The sequence below is a fragment of the Tympanuchus pallidicinctus genome, unplaced genomic scaffold, assembly GCF_026119805.1.
Source record: "Tympanuchus pallidicinctus isolate F22 unplaced genomic scaffold, pur_lepc_1.0 scaffold15, whole genome shotgun sequence".
Classification (NCBI taxonomy): Eukaryota; Metazoa; Chordata; class Aves; order Galliformes; family Phasianidae; genus Tympanuchus; species Tympanuchus pallidicinctus.
The window spans coordinates 13,460,240-13,477,433 of record NW_026294669.1 but is presented as its reverse complement, the minus strand read 5'-3'; the positions used below and the strand labels follow the sequence as shown (position 1 = coordinate 13,477,433).

The 17,194-nt window shown below is 41.9% G+C and overlaps 1 protein-coding gene across 3 annotated transcripts; it reads left to right on the top strand.

Moving 5' to 3' along the window:
* Positions 1-511: 511 nt before the first annotated feature.
* On the top strand, positions 512-17,100 carry ERCC3 (ERCC excision repair 3, TFIIH core complex helicase subunit). Of its 3 annotated transcripts, XM_052674568.1 has the most exons (15): positions 513-629; positions 739-944; positions 1,567-1,803; positions 2,159-2,208; positions 2,943-3,078; positions 3,284-3,448; positions 4,475-4,679; positions 5,348-5,662; positions 7,199-7,383; positions 9,069-9,271; positions 10,988-11,084; positions 11,246-11,363; positions 13,296-13,414; positions 15,801-15,953; positions 16,302-17,100. In XM_052674568.1, exons 1-15 carry the CDS (start codon positions 611-613, stop codon positions 16,434-16,436), a joined length of 2,343 nt encoding a protein of 780 aa, XP_052530528.1. In that variant the 5' UTR covers positions 513-610; the 3' UTR covers positions 16,437-17,100. The 3 variants fall into 3 exon arrangements, with proteins under 3 accessions (XP_052530529.1, XP_052530528.1, XP_052530530.1); XM_052674569.1 differs by lacking the exons at positions 15,801-15,953; positions 16,302-17,100 and adding an exon at positions 13,768-15,792 and having other exon boundaries at positions 512-629; XM_052674570.1 differs by lacking the exons at positions 15,801-15,953; positions 16,302-17,100 and adding an exon at positions 13,866-13,992.
* The last annotated feature ends 94 nt before the right edge of the window (positions 17,101-17,194 follow it).

Below are 17,194 nucleotides of genomic sequence, written 5' to 3'. Positions count from 1 at the left end.
TCCGGACACGTCGCTGTCAGTAACGGCATTGCTGGTGCAGCTTTCCGTGGAGCCTTGTGTGTGAAAGCGGGATCTTAAAGGAGGGCCGTGCAGTTCCCCGGCTGGGCGCCTCGCAGCGCTGCCGCCGCGTTTCCTTGTGCCACGGCCGCTGAATTTGAACGGAAGCCCCGAGCCCTGTAATTGTGTATGCATTGAATGTGTGTGTATATATCCCCGTGATCTTATTCCACAGTTTCATTTCTACATTTTTATGAACTTGTTTTTTAAGGGTACTATGTTTAGTTAGAATAATTAAATATATAAAAGCTTTGAGAGATAATTTACTAGATAAATATATTTTCAGCTGGCTGATGTTCAAAATATTTTTTTAATTTTTTGTTTTTAACCATTCAAAATGTATTTGTATTTCCGAAATCAGACACGAATTGTACTTAGAAATATATTAAAACACGCTGTAGGGACAACGGTGTCGGCACTTCTGTCTTTTGTACCCACGCCGCCCTCCGCCCCGCCCCTGGCCGCTCCTTCCCGTCGCGCCGTCGCGCCGCGCGGCGGAAGTGACGCAACGTCCTCCGGTCGCCGCCGTTCAGCCGGGAGCGGCGCGGCGGCCATGGGCAGGAAGGAGCGGGGTGAGCGGGGCAGGGCGGGGAAGGGAAGGGAAGGGGGGCCGGGGCCGGGCCCGCCGCGGGGCGGGGGTTGGCGGGCGGTGCGCGGCTCTAACGCCGCGGTGTGCCGCAGACAAGAAGAAGTCCAAGAAGCGGCACTACGAGGACGAGGACGAGGAGGAGGATGACGCTCCCGGGAAGGACTCGCAGGAGGCCGTGCCCTCGGCGGCGGGGAAGCAGGTGGAGGACAGCGGCGCCAAGCTGGACGAGTACGGCGCCAAGGACTACCGGCTGCAGATGCCGCTGAAGGCCGACAACGCCTCGCGGCCGCTCTGGGTGGTACGTGCGGCGCGGCGGGACGGCCGTGTGCGGGGGAACGGCCGTGGGGCGGGCTGGGCTTCACCGTGATTTGCGTAGGACGAAAAGGGCGCCCGTGCCTTTGTTGGCGTGTGCGAAGTGAGGCCGGCAGAACGGGCGCAGTTACGCGAGGCGGCTGGCCGTAACACGGGGTGCTGACCCGGGCTGTGTCAGCCCGGACGCGTTGAGCTTTGTTGCCATAGAAGGAACGCAGACGAACCCGCGTCTGGTCCCGTTTAGAAGATGACTTGTGTCTTCCTGTGGCTGTGCCGGCACCTCTGGTCTGCTTGTGCCATCTGCCGTCATCGATGTGCTCCATCGGTATGAGCAGGCCAGTGCCGCGTACTGGATGCACACCCCAAGTCTCGCTGCCTGTTTGGGCTTTCTTGTTCGGTCGGCCCTTTTTCAATAAGATTACCGTTTCTCTTTTCTTTGTTATCTCATTGTTAAGGCAGATGCCTTAAGTTTAAGCGCTGGATGAAACCCAGCAGTAAATTACCACCTAAATAGAGGAGTCCATATCGCAATGGCTGCGTTGTAGGAAAATCCTGATTTTCTTCAGCTAACACTGGCACACCTTCTGTGTTTCCTTGTGTTTCTGTAGGCTCCTGATGGCCATATTTTCCTGGAAGCGTTTTCTCCTGTTTACAAATATGCACAGGATTTTTTGGTTGCCATTGCTGAACCTGTGTGCAGACCGACCCACATCCACGAGTACAAACTGACTGCTTACTCCCTGTATGCCGCTGTCAGCGTCGGCCTGCAGACCAGTGATATCACAGAGTACCTGCAGAAACTGAGCAAGACCGGTGTGCCAGAGGGAATCATTCAGTTCATCAAGGTAGGTCTGTGTTGTTGTATTGCAAAGCCCTCTGATGTCCTTATCTGCTGTATCTGCATTACTGCTATATTTTTATATACATCTTTTTTTTACTCAGTGTTTTTACCGTCTTACTCTATTCTATCATACTGTTGCAAGAGAGCAGAGACTTCATCTTACTTTTTCCCTTTTTCTGTTGCATATAGCTCCATAAAAATTGGTGCATTCTGAAAGTTTTTCTTCGAGGTTGTTCCATAAGCAAAACAGCACTGCAAATAAACGAAGATGCGGCGTGTTCTTACAAGAAACTGAATTGCACCCAAACCTAGAATCACTCTTTTGGCTTTTCCTAATGACTGCTGTTGTCTGTTTGCAGCTGTGTACCGTCAGCTATGGGAAGGTGAAGCTGGTGCTGAAACGCAACAGGTAGGCTGTGTTTGCCATAGATGGTGTTAAAGAAGTGATCTTCCAAAATCTGCTTGAGAGCAGCCCTGCTGAGGAGAATGTAGGGGTCCTGGCAGATGGAAAACCTAGCATGAGCCAGCAGTGTGTGTTTGCTGCATGGAAGGCCGGTGATATCCAGGGCTGCAAGAGAAAGGGGTGCACGGAACAGGGGTGACCAGCAGGGTGGGGGGGTGATTGTCCTTGTGAGGCCCCATCTGAAGTAAAACGTCCAGGTCTAGGGCCTCCAACCCAGGGATGATGTCAGGCTTTTGAAGAGGGTCCAGAGGAGGGCCACAAAGATGTCCACCGTGCTGGAGCACCTCTCCTCTGAAGACAGCCTGAAGGAGCTGGGCTTTTTTAGTCAGGAGAAGAGAAGGCTGCAGGCAGAGCTCATCACAACCTTCCAGTATTTAAAGGGAGATCATAAACGAAAGAGAAATCAACTTTTTACATGGGTAGATGGTGGTTGGACAAGGGGGAAAGGTTTTAAACTGGAGGAGGGAAGATTGATAATGTGAAAATCTGCAATGCTTTTGAAGTGAGGCACCTCTTAAAATTTTTGATGGTTCTAATTTGTTTATTTTTAAATTACCGCCCCCAAAGTGGGATACATGCGAGTGTATCTGGGCCTGTTATACATCTGAGCACTCACTGCTTTTTACTGTAAATTCTTGTCTTAATTAGTTCATAGAGATGTGGGTTTTTTGTTCTTGTAGGTATTTTGTGGAAAGCACCCATCCTGATGTCATTCAGCAACTCCTGCAAGACCACGTTATTAAAGACTGTCGCCTGAGAAATGCTGAAGGTGAAGAAACAGAGCTCATTACAGAGACATTCACAAGTAAATCAGCGGTATGTATGGCATGCTTTAAAATGATGGAATTAACATCAGGTAAGCTGTTGTGCAGCTTGGAGTCGTTACTGTACGTCAGTCATGTCAGCAGTTTTCAGTTTTGTCAGCCATGCTCTGCCTTGTTAATTAACCCCATTCCAATGAGTGCTGGGGGGGAGCATCTCTAGTGAACCTTTTGGTGGAAGTTCCTTTTGTCTTTTTCAGATTTCCAAGTCCAGTGAGAGCAGCTTTGGTCCATCGACATCACAAGAAGCAGATGTTCAAAACAAGCCGGATGTCCCAGCTGACTTATATGAGTTTTATGAGCAGATGGACAAAGATGAGGAGGAGGAGGAAGAAACACAGACAGTATCTTTTGAAGTCAAGCAGGCATGAACGCTTTACTCTCTTAGCATTTGCAGCTTTAGGGGATGTGCCCCGGACTCAAATAAGCATGAAGAGATAACTTAAAGTCTAGTATAGGTTCCTTGTTTAATGTAGGTCACTGGAAGTCAGTGATGTTTCTTTCCTTTTGCCTTCCAAAATCTTGGGATATTCCTTCCCAGTACACAGCGAGCAGACTGCAGAATGTTCCTTCTCTGCCCACAGAGTGTAGTGGCTCACAAGCTAGAGAGGTTTCAGAAGCTAAAGGGGGATCTGTTTGTGCTCACCTTGATTCTGCTTTGTGCAGGACTCATGAGAATTCAGTGGAGAGTAAATCTGTTAGTTTCAGAACTTTTTTTCCTCACAGTTGATATTTACAGAAGAAACTCTTGGTGGCTCTGTTTTCCTAGCTTGAGAAGCCGGAGGTTAGAGTGCAGTCCTGACTTGGCCTTCAGAGAGCTTTTGTAAAGCTTGTCTTGTTGCTGCCTGGACTTGGTGATTCTAGCAAGGCTTTTCTGGGGAAAACAGAAGTAATAAAAAGAGAACTTTTTAATAACCAGAGAAGTAATTGAGAACTGGAAACAGTTTTTGGTGATTGAATCAACCTGTCATGGTGATGGAATAACTGTGTTGTCAGGGTATGAAGCTTTTTCCTATAACAGGCGTGCAGATTCAGTAGGTCTTTCCATGTAGTACACAAGACCTTTTGTGTCTGCTATTGAGCTTTTTGTTGCGGGGCTTCAGAGTGTAGTTCAGTCACTGCCAGATAAAGAATGCGTTTCAGATTACTGTGTCTTACACTTCCATGTGTCAAAATAGCTCTCCCTAGTACAGACTGTTATTTCAAATGTTGGAGCAGGGGGGTTTTTCAATAACAAAGTTATTGAAATGAACTTCAGCTCTTGCAGACTTGGTGAGCATAAATGTTAAATGTGACTTTGACCTATTACTGCGTAATCAGTAATTGTTAAATTATGTAATAATAATTGAGATGTGGAGAATTTAGCACCTGAAGCTTTGACTCCTCCTCAGGAGATGATTGAAGAACTCCAGAAGCGTTGTATCCAGCTGGACTACCCATTGCTGGCAGAATATGATTTCAGAAATGATTCTGTGAATCCTGATATTAATATAGATCTGAAACCTACAGCTGTCCTCAGACCCTATCAAGAGAAAAGCCTGAGGAAGATGTTTGGAAATGGGCGAGCCAGATCTGGTGTTATTGTCTTGCCGTGTGGTAAATTACTGCGTTGATTTTTTATTTTTTTTAAGGGTTTTCTTTAGGGATTTTGTTCTTTATTTGCTTGCAATAAAGTAACTTTCAGATCTGTCAGCTGCTTAGACTTCAGACTGTAACAGGGACTGGTCTGGGTAGGTGGAGGAGCTCGGGGTGCAAGCAAGAAGGTTGAGACAACTCCCAGAAAGCAATTAAAGAGGGAGAGAATGGGAGACTGCTTATGGCAGTGCAGGAGGTAGCAGGAGGGCCTGAAAGAGCGCATAAGGGATGTTGGAGGAGATGTGAAAGAGGAATGGAAACACATAAGGACTTGCTATGTGGTGTAGTGTACATAGCTTGCAGGGCAAGTATGGGGGAGATGGCCTCTAGTAGAAGCTTTCTGTAGCCACCTGGAATTTATCCTGTATTTGAAATGAAGAAAACAGTATGATTGCTTCTCACTGGCAAAATAAATGTTGGCAGTGATTTTCTTAAGAAAGCAGCTTGTAGTAGGCAATCCATCTGTTTTTATACAAGTAGACAATCAATTTCCTTAAGAATACTCTAGTAAAGAAGCAGTGAAGACTGCACTTATGTGATTTCATGTCCTCTCGCACATCACCTATTGTCCTTCGCTCTTTTTCCATCTATTCCAATGAGATAAATAGTGAATATCACTCCTTCCACAGGTGCTGGCAAGTCTCTAGTTGGAGTGACAGCTGCGTGTACCGTGCGCAAGAGGTGCCTGGTCCTGGGTAATTCTGCAGTGTCTGTGGAGCAGTGGAAAGCGCAGTTCAAGATGTGGTCCACCATCGACGACAGTCAGATCTGTCGCTTCACCTCTGATGCCAAAGATAAGCCCATTGATTGCTCTATTGCTATCAGCACGTATTCCATGTTGGGACACACGACCAAGAGATCCTGGGAAGCAGAAAGAGTGATGGAGTGGCTTAAAAGTCGAGAATGGGGCCTTATGATACTCGATGAAGTACATACTATCCCTGGTAAGGAAACGGTGTGCAGGCTCTTATGCTGTATGTACTGGTAACGTTGCCTCTCTCTGTAAAAGCTTGTGGGGTTGTGTATGGGAACTGCTGAACCACGGCCTGAACCTCTGGTTGATCACCTGAGGGGAGCACTGAGTCAGCCCTGGGAGCACAGGTGAAGGCAATTCAGCTGTGCTGCCGGAAAGGGTGGAGCCTGGCTGCACCTCTCCTAGAGCCATTTAAGAGCTGACTGCCAGTGGGGAAGGATCTCTGCTGGAGATCCCTCTGGAGTTTTGCAAGAAGGCCCGGGATGCAGATAAGCATTCTATCTATTCTCTTTTTGTTATTATAACCTGCTTAGCCAAACTCTCTTGTTTATTTTGTAGTTATAACATCTTTATATTCATTGATTATACAGGCTGTTGGCTTGCTCATGTTTAATCCAATTGGTAAACTCAAGGCATAGGGTTTTGAGACAAACAAGTCTCAGACAAACTGCCATCTTTCCCCACTCCCCTGCCCAGCGTTGTGGAGTTTAACTGACCTTTGATTTTTCTTGTTTGTTTTTTTGAAACCTTTCTGAAGTTCTGTTGTTCTCTACAGTGGCAGTAGAAAACATGAGTGGCCTTCTTCTTTTGTGCAGGTTGATAAAGTGCTTGAGAGGGCACGCAAATTAAATGTGTGTAATTTTGCTGTGGACAGATTTGTTTGCAGATGGTAGCGCTCTCTTTGGGAACAGGACGGAGTTAATCTGCCATCTTTGGTTTTGAGATGCAATTGCACTGTGGGCTTGGGTGGTACTGTCTATTTCTAGTCCATAAAATTTGAGTAACTGCAATAGTAACTGTGCAGAAATAGCTGTTGTAGTTGAAGACTATTGGAAAGCAGTAATGTGGTATTAAAGCATCTGTGGAGTTATCCTGGTGAAGTGTACCACCCGGATTCTGTCCGCTGTTCTATATTGCTGTTGTTTAAATTTGAGTGTGATTTGGTCTGTACTGAAATGATAGATTTCTGGGATGGGCTTTGATTAACAAAGCTGCACGTTGCTGGCACGCTTCTTTCACATTTCTTCGTGTCATAAAAATTAAGGTATAATTTCTTATATGCCTGCAGACTGCAATCACAGGATTTGAAACTGTACTAAAGATAAATAATTCTGCCTTATGTTGGTCCTGAACGTAACCAAGTCAGCCAAGAGTACTCGTGTCTTTCGTATCTGTCTTTTTATGAAATGCTACATGGCTAAGATAAGTCACATAACCTCATCTCTATTACTTTTGGGGTGCAGGAAGTAATACAAATGTAAAAGGTTGGAAGAGTTTTTTAGAGTACACTGAGGTGCAAACAAAGGCTGAAATCAATGTGAAGTTTTGCTGGGCCACAGAATACTGTTAGAAGTGTATGTAAAATGGGATGACAATTCCTAAGACCATGCTTGCTTTGTGTTTGGGAGTTTGTGATTTATTTATTTTCTTAATATGTGACATTGCAGTACTTGTATTCTAAATCCATTCGGGAAAGTAAACAGAAAGTGTGTCTTGTGTTTCTTAGCAAAAATGTTCAGACGTGTGCTCACTATCGTACAAGCTCATTGTAAACTGGGACTGACTGCTACCCTGGTCAGAGAAGATGATAAAATTGTTGATCTTAACTTCCTGATTGGACCAAAGCTTTATGAGGCCAACTGGATGGAGCTGCAGAACAGTGGCTACATTGCTAAAGTCCAGTGTGCTGAGGTGATGTTCTGCTTTTCAGTACTATTGGTGTATGTTTAGCATGCTTATAGCTCTTCTAGCTTTTTTTTTTTTTTTTGAAGGAAGAACTGTAAGTATTGAACTGTGAGCAGGAGGTACCCTGTTGGCTTTTCACTTAGTAGCTCATGAGGGGCTGTCAGTAGGCAATATGAACGTGCTGCAATCCTGTAGCTGTCTTCAGCATTGTTTCTCTTTTTGGGGGGTTGTGGTGCTTGATGAGTTCTCTCTAATTTAGCGTTTGCAGGGAAAAAAACAACCAGCAGCTGCAGTGTTGTAGACTTACTCTGATGCAGCTGGCATTTGCATTGATTTGATTTTGTGTTTTAAGCTCAGTTCTGTGTGACAGCATTGGTCAAACGGTATACTTGAAGCTGCTTCTGAGAGACTTCAGCTGGTATTCTGTAGTCTTTCTTGAAAAAAAATTCTTGTAACTATTAAAACAAAGAAGGATAGCAGGAAGCTTAAAAATGAAGATGATGCCTGCTTATTTTAAGCCTTAAGGCCTCAGGATGAAAGCAGAAAACATGGCACTAAATCTTGCTATTTCTTTCCAATGTAATCATGTGTGATTACAATGTTTGATTCCAATGTAATCATGTGTGAGCTCTGCTTTCCAGCAAATGGATGAGATGAAAATCTAATGTCACATAAGTGGGAACATGGGAACATTTCACACAGGCGTGCTAGAATGTTGGAAATAGCCTTTCTGGGACAGACTGAAGGTCTGGCCTAATCCATTGTCTGTGATAATTTTTAAGAGCACAGAGCAAATTGGGTTATTATATAAACTCATACAGATTGTCACCGGTGTGAATAGACTTTTTGCTGAGCATCCTTTTAACTGAGGAGTAATTATGAGAGGCCTTTTTAAATCTTATCTGTTAAATTTGTACTGTGTGATGAATATGTTAGAAGAAGCCACGTACAGAACAAACGTATGTAATTTAGATGAAATTATGCATGCTGTCATGACATGCTGTAGTGTCATTGCATTTGCATAAAGTTCATAATTTCTTACATTTTCAATCTCTACTGTGAAGAAAAATTATCACAGTGACTGAGTCTGTGCAGTGCTGTGATATATATGTCAGCTCAAGCACAATGTATGATACTGTGCAGATAAAGCCATTGGAAACTTCTAATAAATTCTGTTTTGAAAGATGTAGGCTGGAGATGTCTTAAAGCTGATTATATACAGGGGAAGGATTGGTAAATGTGTTCTGTAATGAGAACTAAGTATATCTACATTTTCAGAATGTGGATGAAAATGAATTTTTAGGGCAAAGGCCTTGACTGCAGTGACAGAAATATTGCATGGTTAATTCCTTTAATTCTACTTCTGTAAAACATAGTAGCATTCAGTGAAACTATCAGATTTTAAACAAAGGACTTCTGTGTCCTGTTCCAATCCCACTGCCTGTTTGTCGTGGATCTCGCTGCCCCAGCGTTTTAGAAGATGATGATATTAGTGAGGTAAAAAGAGTTAGTGGTTCTAGAGGCTAGACCAGTCAATACTTCATTTTAATACAGAAATAAATCACGTTAGGATTTGTGGCCTCTGCTGCATAGGAAGGTATAATGCATTATTATCCCCTAATATTGTTTAAATTCTTACTGGAGTTAAATAGGTAACTGGCATTTACTCAGTGTGTATTCTCTAATTCTAGGTTTGGTGCCCAATGTCACCTGAATTTTATAGAGAATACGTAGCAATCAAAACAAAGAAACGGATACTGCTGTACACCATGAACCCAAATAAGTTCAGAGCTTGCCAGTTCCTGATTAAGTTTCATGAGCGGCGGAATGATAAAATCATTGTTTTTGCTGACAACGTGTTTGCACTGAAGGAGTACGCAATCAGACTTGGGAAGTAAGTGCTCACAACTAATGATGCTGCTGTTGCTTTCCTCCTCCTTGGAAAATTAACTTGTAATCGTACAGATCTCAGTAACCTCCAGACATTTGTTGTAATACTTCAACTACAATTCTCATGTAGGAGGAGTTCAGGAAACCACTCTTTGGATGGATTTTATGGGCATTGAAAATTCATTCCATTGTAGAACTGTTTGAGAAGAGTCTCTGTTTAGCACTTGGCTCAGAGGAGTCTTCATCCAAGTTTTCTATGAATAACTTTGTATTTCTCCATTTTTTTTAATTACTGTTGAAAGCCACTTGGCAAAACTGGGGAGCCTTAAAAAATCTTTCCAGAACTATTTGTGTAATGGGCTGTAGCCCATGGGCTGTAGCTTCTCTCCTGTCTCTCTGAATGTCTTTCAAGATCAGCAATCCTATGTGTCAATAAAATTATCTCAAGTACAGTCTGCTGAGGGGTTGACCTCAATGTGTTTGAATGGCTTGGGAAGGGATGACCAGGGAGAGTGTTTGCAAGGATCAGGCAATACAGCAATTCCTTGGGGAAAATAAGCATTAGAAGCTGGCCTCATGCTTTCTGTGTCAAGCTCAAATCATGTGTTGATGACTGGAAGCTACGGGGCATTTTGACTGTGTGATTTAATGTCTAGGAATTTTGACAGTACTCAGCAGAACTGCAAACAAATGTTTTTGCACTTTCTAAAATTAATGATCACTTTTCACTATAGTTTAATGGCCACGTTGTTTTGGCTTGCTGTGCATCAAATAGCAGAGCTAGTAGTTCTGGATGAATTCCAACACCCATGGTCTCTTTCATCATTTTTTTTTTTTAAATCTGTCTGGACAGAGATTAGCTGTAATGATGCCTCTGGAATGTTGCTAGCAGTGTGCAGCTCACCGCAGAACAAGAGCCTTTAACAAAGGCACATGCCTACAAGGGGTGCTCGCAAAGTAGCCCTCATTGTTTATAAGTATGGAAGATGCTGTCGAAGTACAAGCAGGCAAGAGAACTGTGTGAACATCAGGTGCTTGTTTTTCACATTCTTGACTCAATTCTCCTTCCCATATGATGTGGATGGATCTCCATACAGCTGTAATAGCTGAGAGAAAGAGGGGTTGCAGTGCTACGTGAAACAGAACATTTTAAACAGGAAGTTCTCGAATTGTAGTTTGTCATGGGCATGCTCAGAGTTGGCTCTAGGCATAAACAGGGGCTGCTAGTTTGGGTGTGACATGAATGATGGGTCTGTGTAGGAGGGAGAAGCCCAGTGGGTGCTGCAGCAGTAGCCCAGGCTGTGCCTGGCTGTGCTGGCTCAGCAGGTTGGTTCCACTGCCTGACTCAAGTGTGTGGGGCAGGTGGGCTCCCAGTGGAGGGGAATTGGCACTGTCTGGTGGCTGCTGCTGCACCAGCTCCTCTTCTACCCCGTTTCATTCCCTTGCTACCAGCAGGGAACAGGACATGCATGTGACAGAAATTATTTTTGCCTTTAACTTTGGAGGCCTCAGAACTCAAATTTCTTAAGCCAGTTTTTACTCTGTCCTAAGTCTGTCATCCAGAGTCATGTAGCTTGTGCTGCTTTTTTCTTTGGTGCTATTAATATGTTTAAATCACTGTGTAACGAGCTCCCTGCTATGATATCTTGGTGCCTGTTAATAAATGAGAAATTTTTAATTGATTTAATTTGCATATGGTCTGGTTTTTTTGTTTTTTCAGACCGTACATATATGGTCCCACTGCACAAGGAGAAAGAATGCAAATTCTACAAAACTTCAAGCACAATCCAAAAATCAACACTATTTTCATTTCAAAGGTGAGGATGTAGTATGTTGTACTCGTCTTCAGAGTGCTCCTTATATAGGAACAAGTTGTACATGCACGTTGGGCATTTGACATTATTGCAGCTAATAAAGGTGCACTTTGTACAGAGTTGTTACTGATACATGGCAATCAGATGCTGCTTCTCTGTTGTAGGTGGGTGACACGTCCTTTGATCTGCCTGAAGCCAATGTTCTGATTCAGATTTCATCCCACGGTGGATCTCGAAGACAGGAGGCTCAAAGGCTGGGGCGAGTACTGAGAGCCAAAAAAGGTGAGGTAGTGCTTGGGCTCTGCTCGCTGGGACGCGGTACGGCATTCGGATACTGCTCAGCTGTTTAGAATACTGGAACATAGACTGAATAAATGGCAGTATCATGAATAAGAAGGTAGTTTAAGATCCCGTGTGAGAGAAGTGTTGGGGTTTTTTTGTAATAATGTGGATGCTGTTCTGTTTGTCATTTGCAGAATCTCTTCTTTCTTCTCTCCATTCTTTTTATTCAGAAATGAATACTTTCTTGCATTTTCCTTGCCTTCCTGTTATGATGGTTTACTATGCCAAAATAGCATTGTTTCCCCTTTCTGTTTTAAGAACTTATGCTCAGCTATGTCAAATCTGCGTAGTATTACTAGAAGCATTCAGTGTTCCAAGAGCCTGAATACCCAGTGATGGTTTTTTTTTTTCCTCCAAACTTGTGAATTTGTGTATACTATGTTAAAATAAATCTAGCATTATTTCTGTGAGGTATTTCTCTCCTCTAATGCTTGTTTTATTAAAGTTGAGTAGTTGCTGAATATTTATTAAAGTGGAGGTTGTAGGAAGCTGTATCACTAACAGGAGCAGGAATCCTGTCCATCCATAGCAAAGTGTAAGTGGAGTGCTGTAGCATTCACTTCCTACCCAAAGACTGTCAAAATCCTGTTTATATTATCGGATTGAATAGTTCATCAGGTTTGTGCTGTTCCTCCCCTCTTCCTCCAGTATATTTCTAGAGGATAAATAAACTGTAGACTGAAAAGCTATTTGTTGCTCTGGCCTGGGGTATCTGTGGAGTTGCAGTGTCACTGTAGCTTCAGTGATGGTGAGCTTTGCTTTTTGTGGTGTGTTCTGGACTCAGAGTGTGGAGATCACCTAGGAAAAAAAACTGTCCAGTTGTATTGGCATTTTTTTCTCTGCTGGGTGTGTATGTGAGTAGGATTAAAACTTACTGAGGGGTCAGGAATTTAGGAATTGCTTCATTGGTTTGAAATTTGTCTGTGTTTCAGTTTGAAGAATGTGTATAAGTGCTATTGGGATGCTTCTGTCACTTTGTCTTCTGACATTTCTATTGGCCTTGAACTAAGGAGAATTGCTCTTAGGCAGAATTTGCTGGTTGACTTGATTAACTGAATGTTTCCTGAAAGACACTCACATAAGTCTGTTCTATTAACTGATAAATAGATGTTTAATCTGCTCTAATCCCATTTATATCTTCTTGAGACAAATTATGAAGTAGCTCTAGGTGAAATGGTTCTACTGCAAGAATTCTCTCGTTAAGGTAGTAAGAAGCTTGAAAATTGTTTGTGTCACAGCCTGTTGGCACTTAGTTTAGATAGAATGAGTATTCCCTAGGAAGTGGTCATACTTCAGAGGAAATTATTGGTAACTGTCAGGTGGAGAATAAAATTGCAGTGCTTCAGTTCTGTTGGTGGGTTTTTTGTTTGTTTTTCGTTTGATTAAAAAATGCACAGACGGGTTTATCCTTTTATCCTCCTTTTAATGCAAACACATTGCGAACTTTGGCTTACATTGATAAATTTCCATTGTAATTTCTGTTTAACTTTTTTGACATCTATTACAATCTTTGTTCTTCTTACTGCTTGTTTGCAAACTATTATGTAAATAACTTTTTCTTTTACTTTGTTTTGCATGGTTAAGCAGCAAGTTGTCAGGGTACCAGCATAACTGGGTTAGTCTGAATTTCCTTTTCCATTTAATTGAACTTATGCTCAAGTTATTATGAACCATAGTAGGGATTTTGGCGTAGTGTTCTTTGTCACTCAGTTTATGTAAGCTCAGGATGCAGCTTGTATTTTAAATAAACCTTACAAATTGATTTTGTGGAGAGAATTCTTATTGGAACACTATTTTTACAATTTAGTCCTCTTTTCTTCTTGGTTGTAGTAATCCAAATGGAACTAATCACATGCTGGCTTTGTCTCCTAGGCATGGTTGCAGAGGAATACAATGCCTTTTTTTATTCTCTTGTATCCCAAGACACTCAGGAAATGGCATATTCAACCAAGCGACAACGGTTTCTTGTAGATCAAGGCTATAGCTTCAAGGTAATTAATCCATTCTTATTGTTAAACTATTGCCTGTGAATATAACTTTAACTCTTTCATTTTGTGGCTAGGTCAGATACTTGAGAATTACGGTTGAGAAATGTATTAATGAAGGTTTTGCTTGCAGGCAAAAAAAATTTCCTTCATTATTCTGTTAACTGTGTTACTGTGAAGATAGATACAACTATTTCAATACAGCCTTTAGGAAGGTAAGTATTCAATAAGAGCAGATCTGAAAGTAATGCTTCCTATTCTATTATGTTGGTCCATAGCATCAGAGGTAGATATTGGTGGAATGGCAGCAAAGGCTGAATGTTCCCACCAGTACTCCATTACGTGTTGTTGTGCGACAGATGGCAGCAGAGGGGCCGTCTGACAAAATAGTGCCTGCCATGGAAGTGCATATGAAGCAAAGCTGCTGCATATGGGAAGCAGGAAAATTTCCATGCAGGAAAAAATGGCACCCATGGACTTCATTGAGGCTTGCTGAACACTTATGGAGACTAAACAGTGGATGTGAGCACAGTGAGGTGGTGCATTTCAGCAGTGGTGACAGTGATGTGAAAGACAAATGATGTTGCAGATGGCCGTGCACAGCACTCACACCTCAGATTGCACAGGGTGAAAGCAAGCAGCCTCAACTGGACTGCACTTGAACCCAGCTGTTGACACACATGCATTTTGGGACATCTGTGTGGGTAAAACCTGTATGAACTGCAGGTACTCTGAATTAAACTGCTTTGTTATCATTGGCCCTGTTAAAGAGGAGGTCTTTCCATCAAAGCAGACATGCCATGGGCTTTAAATGTAAAAACCTTGCTTTGCTTTGTAGTGAGTGTATCTTCACAAAATTGTCAGTCAGTCACCTGCAGGTAATTACAACAGATGAGTCTCTGTGACTATAGCCAAGAAGATTAAAGAAATCCCTTTATTTGCTTTTATTTGAATATAAATCTTGGGTTATAGAGCTCAGTAAGGGGTTAAAATAGAGGAAGATGTTGTCCTAGGAGTTCGGACTTCATGGGCACAAAAGTGCAAATGGCAGCTGAATTTCTGGAGCAGAATTTTAGCTGACCAGTACTGGAATGTTCTTTATTTGAAGATTAGTAGTGAAATGTTAGAATACCTGTTTTCTTCTGTTTGCTGAACTTCAAGCTTTAGACATAGCTGGCGTTGAGCAACAGTAGGGTTGGAAGAAACTTGAAGAAACCATCTAATGTTTCTTCATTACAAGCCAGAATCAGCTGTGTATGTCATTCCCAGCTGACGTTTGCCTTCATGACTATTTCATCTTTAGGCAATTATTTCAGTGCTGGTGTCTTTTCTTTTGGAATTTTTATTCCTGATACCTAACATTACTAAAAATTAGGTACTCTCTTAAAAGGGTAACAGTATGCATTTTTTTTTTCTAGGACTTTCTTCTTTTCATCTATCAGTAGCTCATTTCTCTGCCTTCCAGCAGAAAGGGGATTATTCTAATTGCTGAATCACACCTTTCTTTGCTTCTTTTATACAGCCTTGCCATCGCTATTTGCTGCTTGGGGTCTAAATTATTTAGGAGTAGTTTGGTTAGCTACCTGAAGGTTAGTTACCATACTGTATATTTTTTTTGAGGTTGAATGCTGGGTAAATTGATGCTTAAATCAACAGCAGAAGAACTTAATGTATCAAATAATCTAAGTACTTTAAACTTGGCGTCTGTTCAACATCTTAAAAATATTGTGATGCAGTGGAAATTATTTCTATTTCATGAAATATGCTAGCACTGTTTTGCAACAATTGTAAACATGCTAATGCAGTTCTTCCTGTGGTTCCATTTTGTTGTTTATGAAGTGCGCGTGCTACGATCACCTCAAAAACAGAGGTTTTTAACAAGAGGAATCGTAGAGTTCATTTGTTTGTATAATAGGACAGGTTGCTTCCCTGAATAGATTCTTAGAACTACACATTTCTCAGAGAAATGCATTTTTCAACTTAGAAATTGCCACTGACAGCAATGACACTGCTGACATTTTGTTGCAGGTTGTTGTGCAGTCTCTCAGCTAATTGTGAGTGTTCCTAAATGTGAATGTTAAAATTCTTGGCATCAGGAAAGCTAACTGATTATTGTTCTGAAATACGAAGTCCTTTAGTGTAAAGTATATTCATGCAATATAAAGCACTACTTCTTAAACTGGACAAAACCTGAAGCTACAGCATGAAGTCAGCCTTCCAATAAGGTTCCTGGTCAAGCTGGCACGGAATTTGGTATACATTCTCTATCTAGAGCTAATGCATTTCCAGCCTGAATATTGCAGGAGATTGTGAGGTGGGGGATAACTTGCACACGCACCATAACTGGTAACAGTTCAAAAACCCCTGCCTTGTATTGTGCTCTGTTTCTTAGGTAATAACAAAGCTTGCAGGCATGGAGGAGGAAGAGCTTTCATTTTCGTCCAAAGAAGAACAGCAGCAGCTTCTTCAGAAAGTCCTACAAGCATCTGACCTAGATGCTGAGGAGGAAGTAGTTGCTGGAGAATATGGTTCAAAGTCAGTTCAGGTAATGAAAAATACTTTGAAAAGGATGACCACAAATGCAGTAGAACAGGACTGTTCCATTTTAATTCTGAATGTGATGCCAGCACTGATGCATTAGTGTTTTGTTTTTTTTAAGCTGCATTAGCACTTGGCTAATTAATTCACTGATTTCCTCATGCCCAAAGGGCAGAAACTAAGAGGCTGCTTTACATAAGAGTGAGTGGTAGGCAGTTACTTTCTTAGTAGAAATTCTCCTTTAAGGAAAATAAAAACCAACTTTGAAGGCATTTTGGTCTGAAGGTCTGTGGATGAGAGCTGATCTGTCTAATCACCCACTGCAAGCATGTGTTTTTTCTCTCCGTACTTACAGATGTCACGCCGTGCAGGCACAATGAGCTCTATGTCAGGAGCAGATGATGCAGTTTATATGGAATATCACTCATCTCGGAGTAAGGCATCTTCAAATAAGCACATCCACCCGCTATTTAAGCGCTTCCGGAAATGATGGCCTTCGTGTGTGCATGCTATAAGAACTGTGCATCTGTGTACCTCTCTCCATAACTAAAAATATGGATTTGAGACTTCTGGCAGGTCCTCTAAAGACATCTTTGTGTGCATCTGTGTAACCACGTTTTTGCTTAGCAGCATTTATGTTCTCGTGATTAAATGTGAAAGAAGATAAGGAACTAGATCTCATCATGGAGATGTGTATTATCCAGTGACTGGATCCTGTTATACCTGTCTGGTTTTCAGTGTGATGAACAGATTTTATTTTTATTGGCTGAAGACACTTTTTCAGGTGAATTCTGAGAAGGTTTTGTATATGGCGTTTGTACTGATATTAGAAATGTTATTTATCTGGTTACTGTCTACTTAGCAAATCATTGATGTTTAAACTGCTTAAATGAAAGTTATAAATGGAGTCCTGATAGGAGCACTTTACATAATGTTTTTAAACTAGGACCTAGTTGGTAATCATGACCTAAATTGTTTTAAAATCCTAACAAATTGGTTGAAATATTTGGAAGTTCTTAGAGAAAGAAGGGCTCTGTCTTCAAAGTAAACTAGAGGAGAGCATTAGTAAGTACAAAGAAACTCTGTGCTCCATTTCCTTTATTTTTGTTGCTACTGTTGAGAAGTTTCTGAAATAAAAGCTACTTCCCTTGTTATTTATGTACTGTTTATTAGTTACATAATAAAACCATAACTGCTAAACAGTGCGGTGTCACCACAGAAGTTACTGTTGGATCAAAGAGTGTTTTG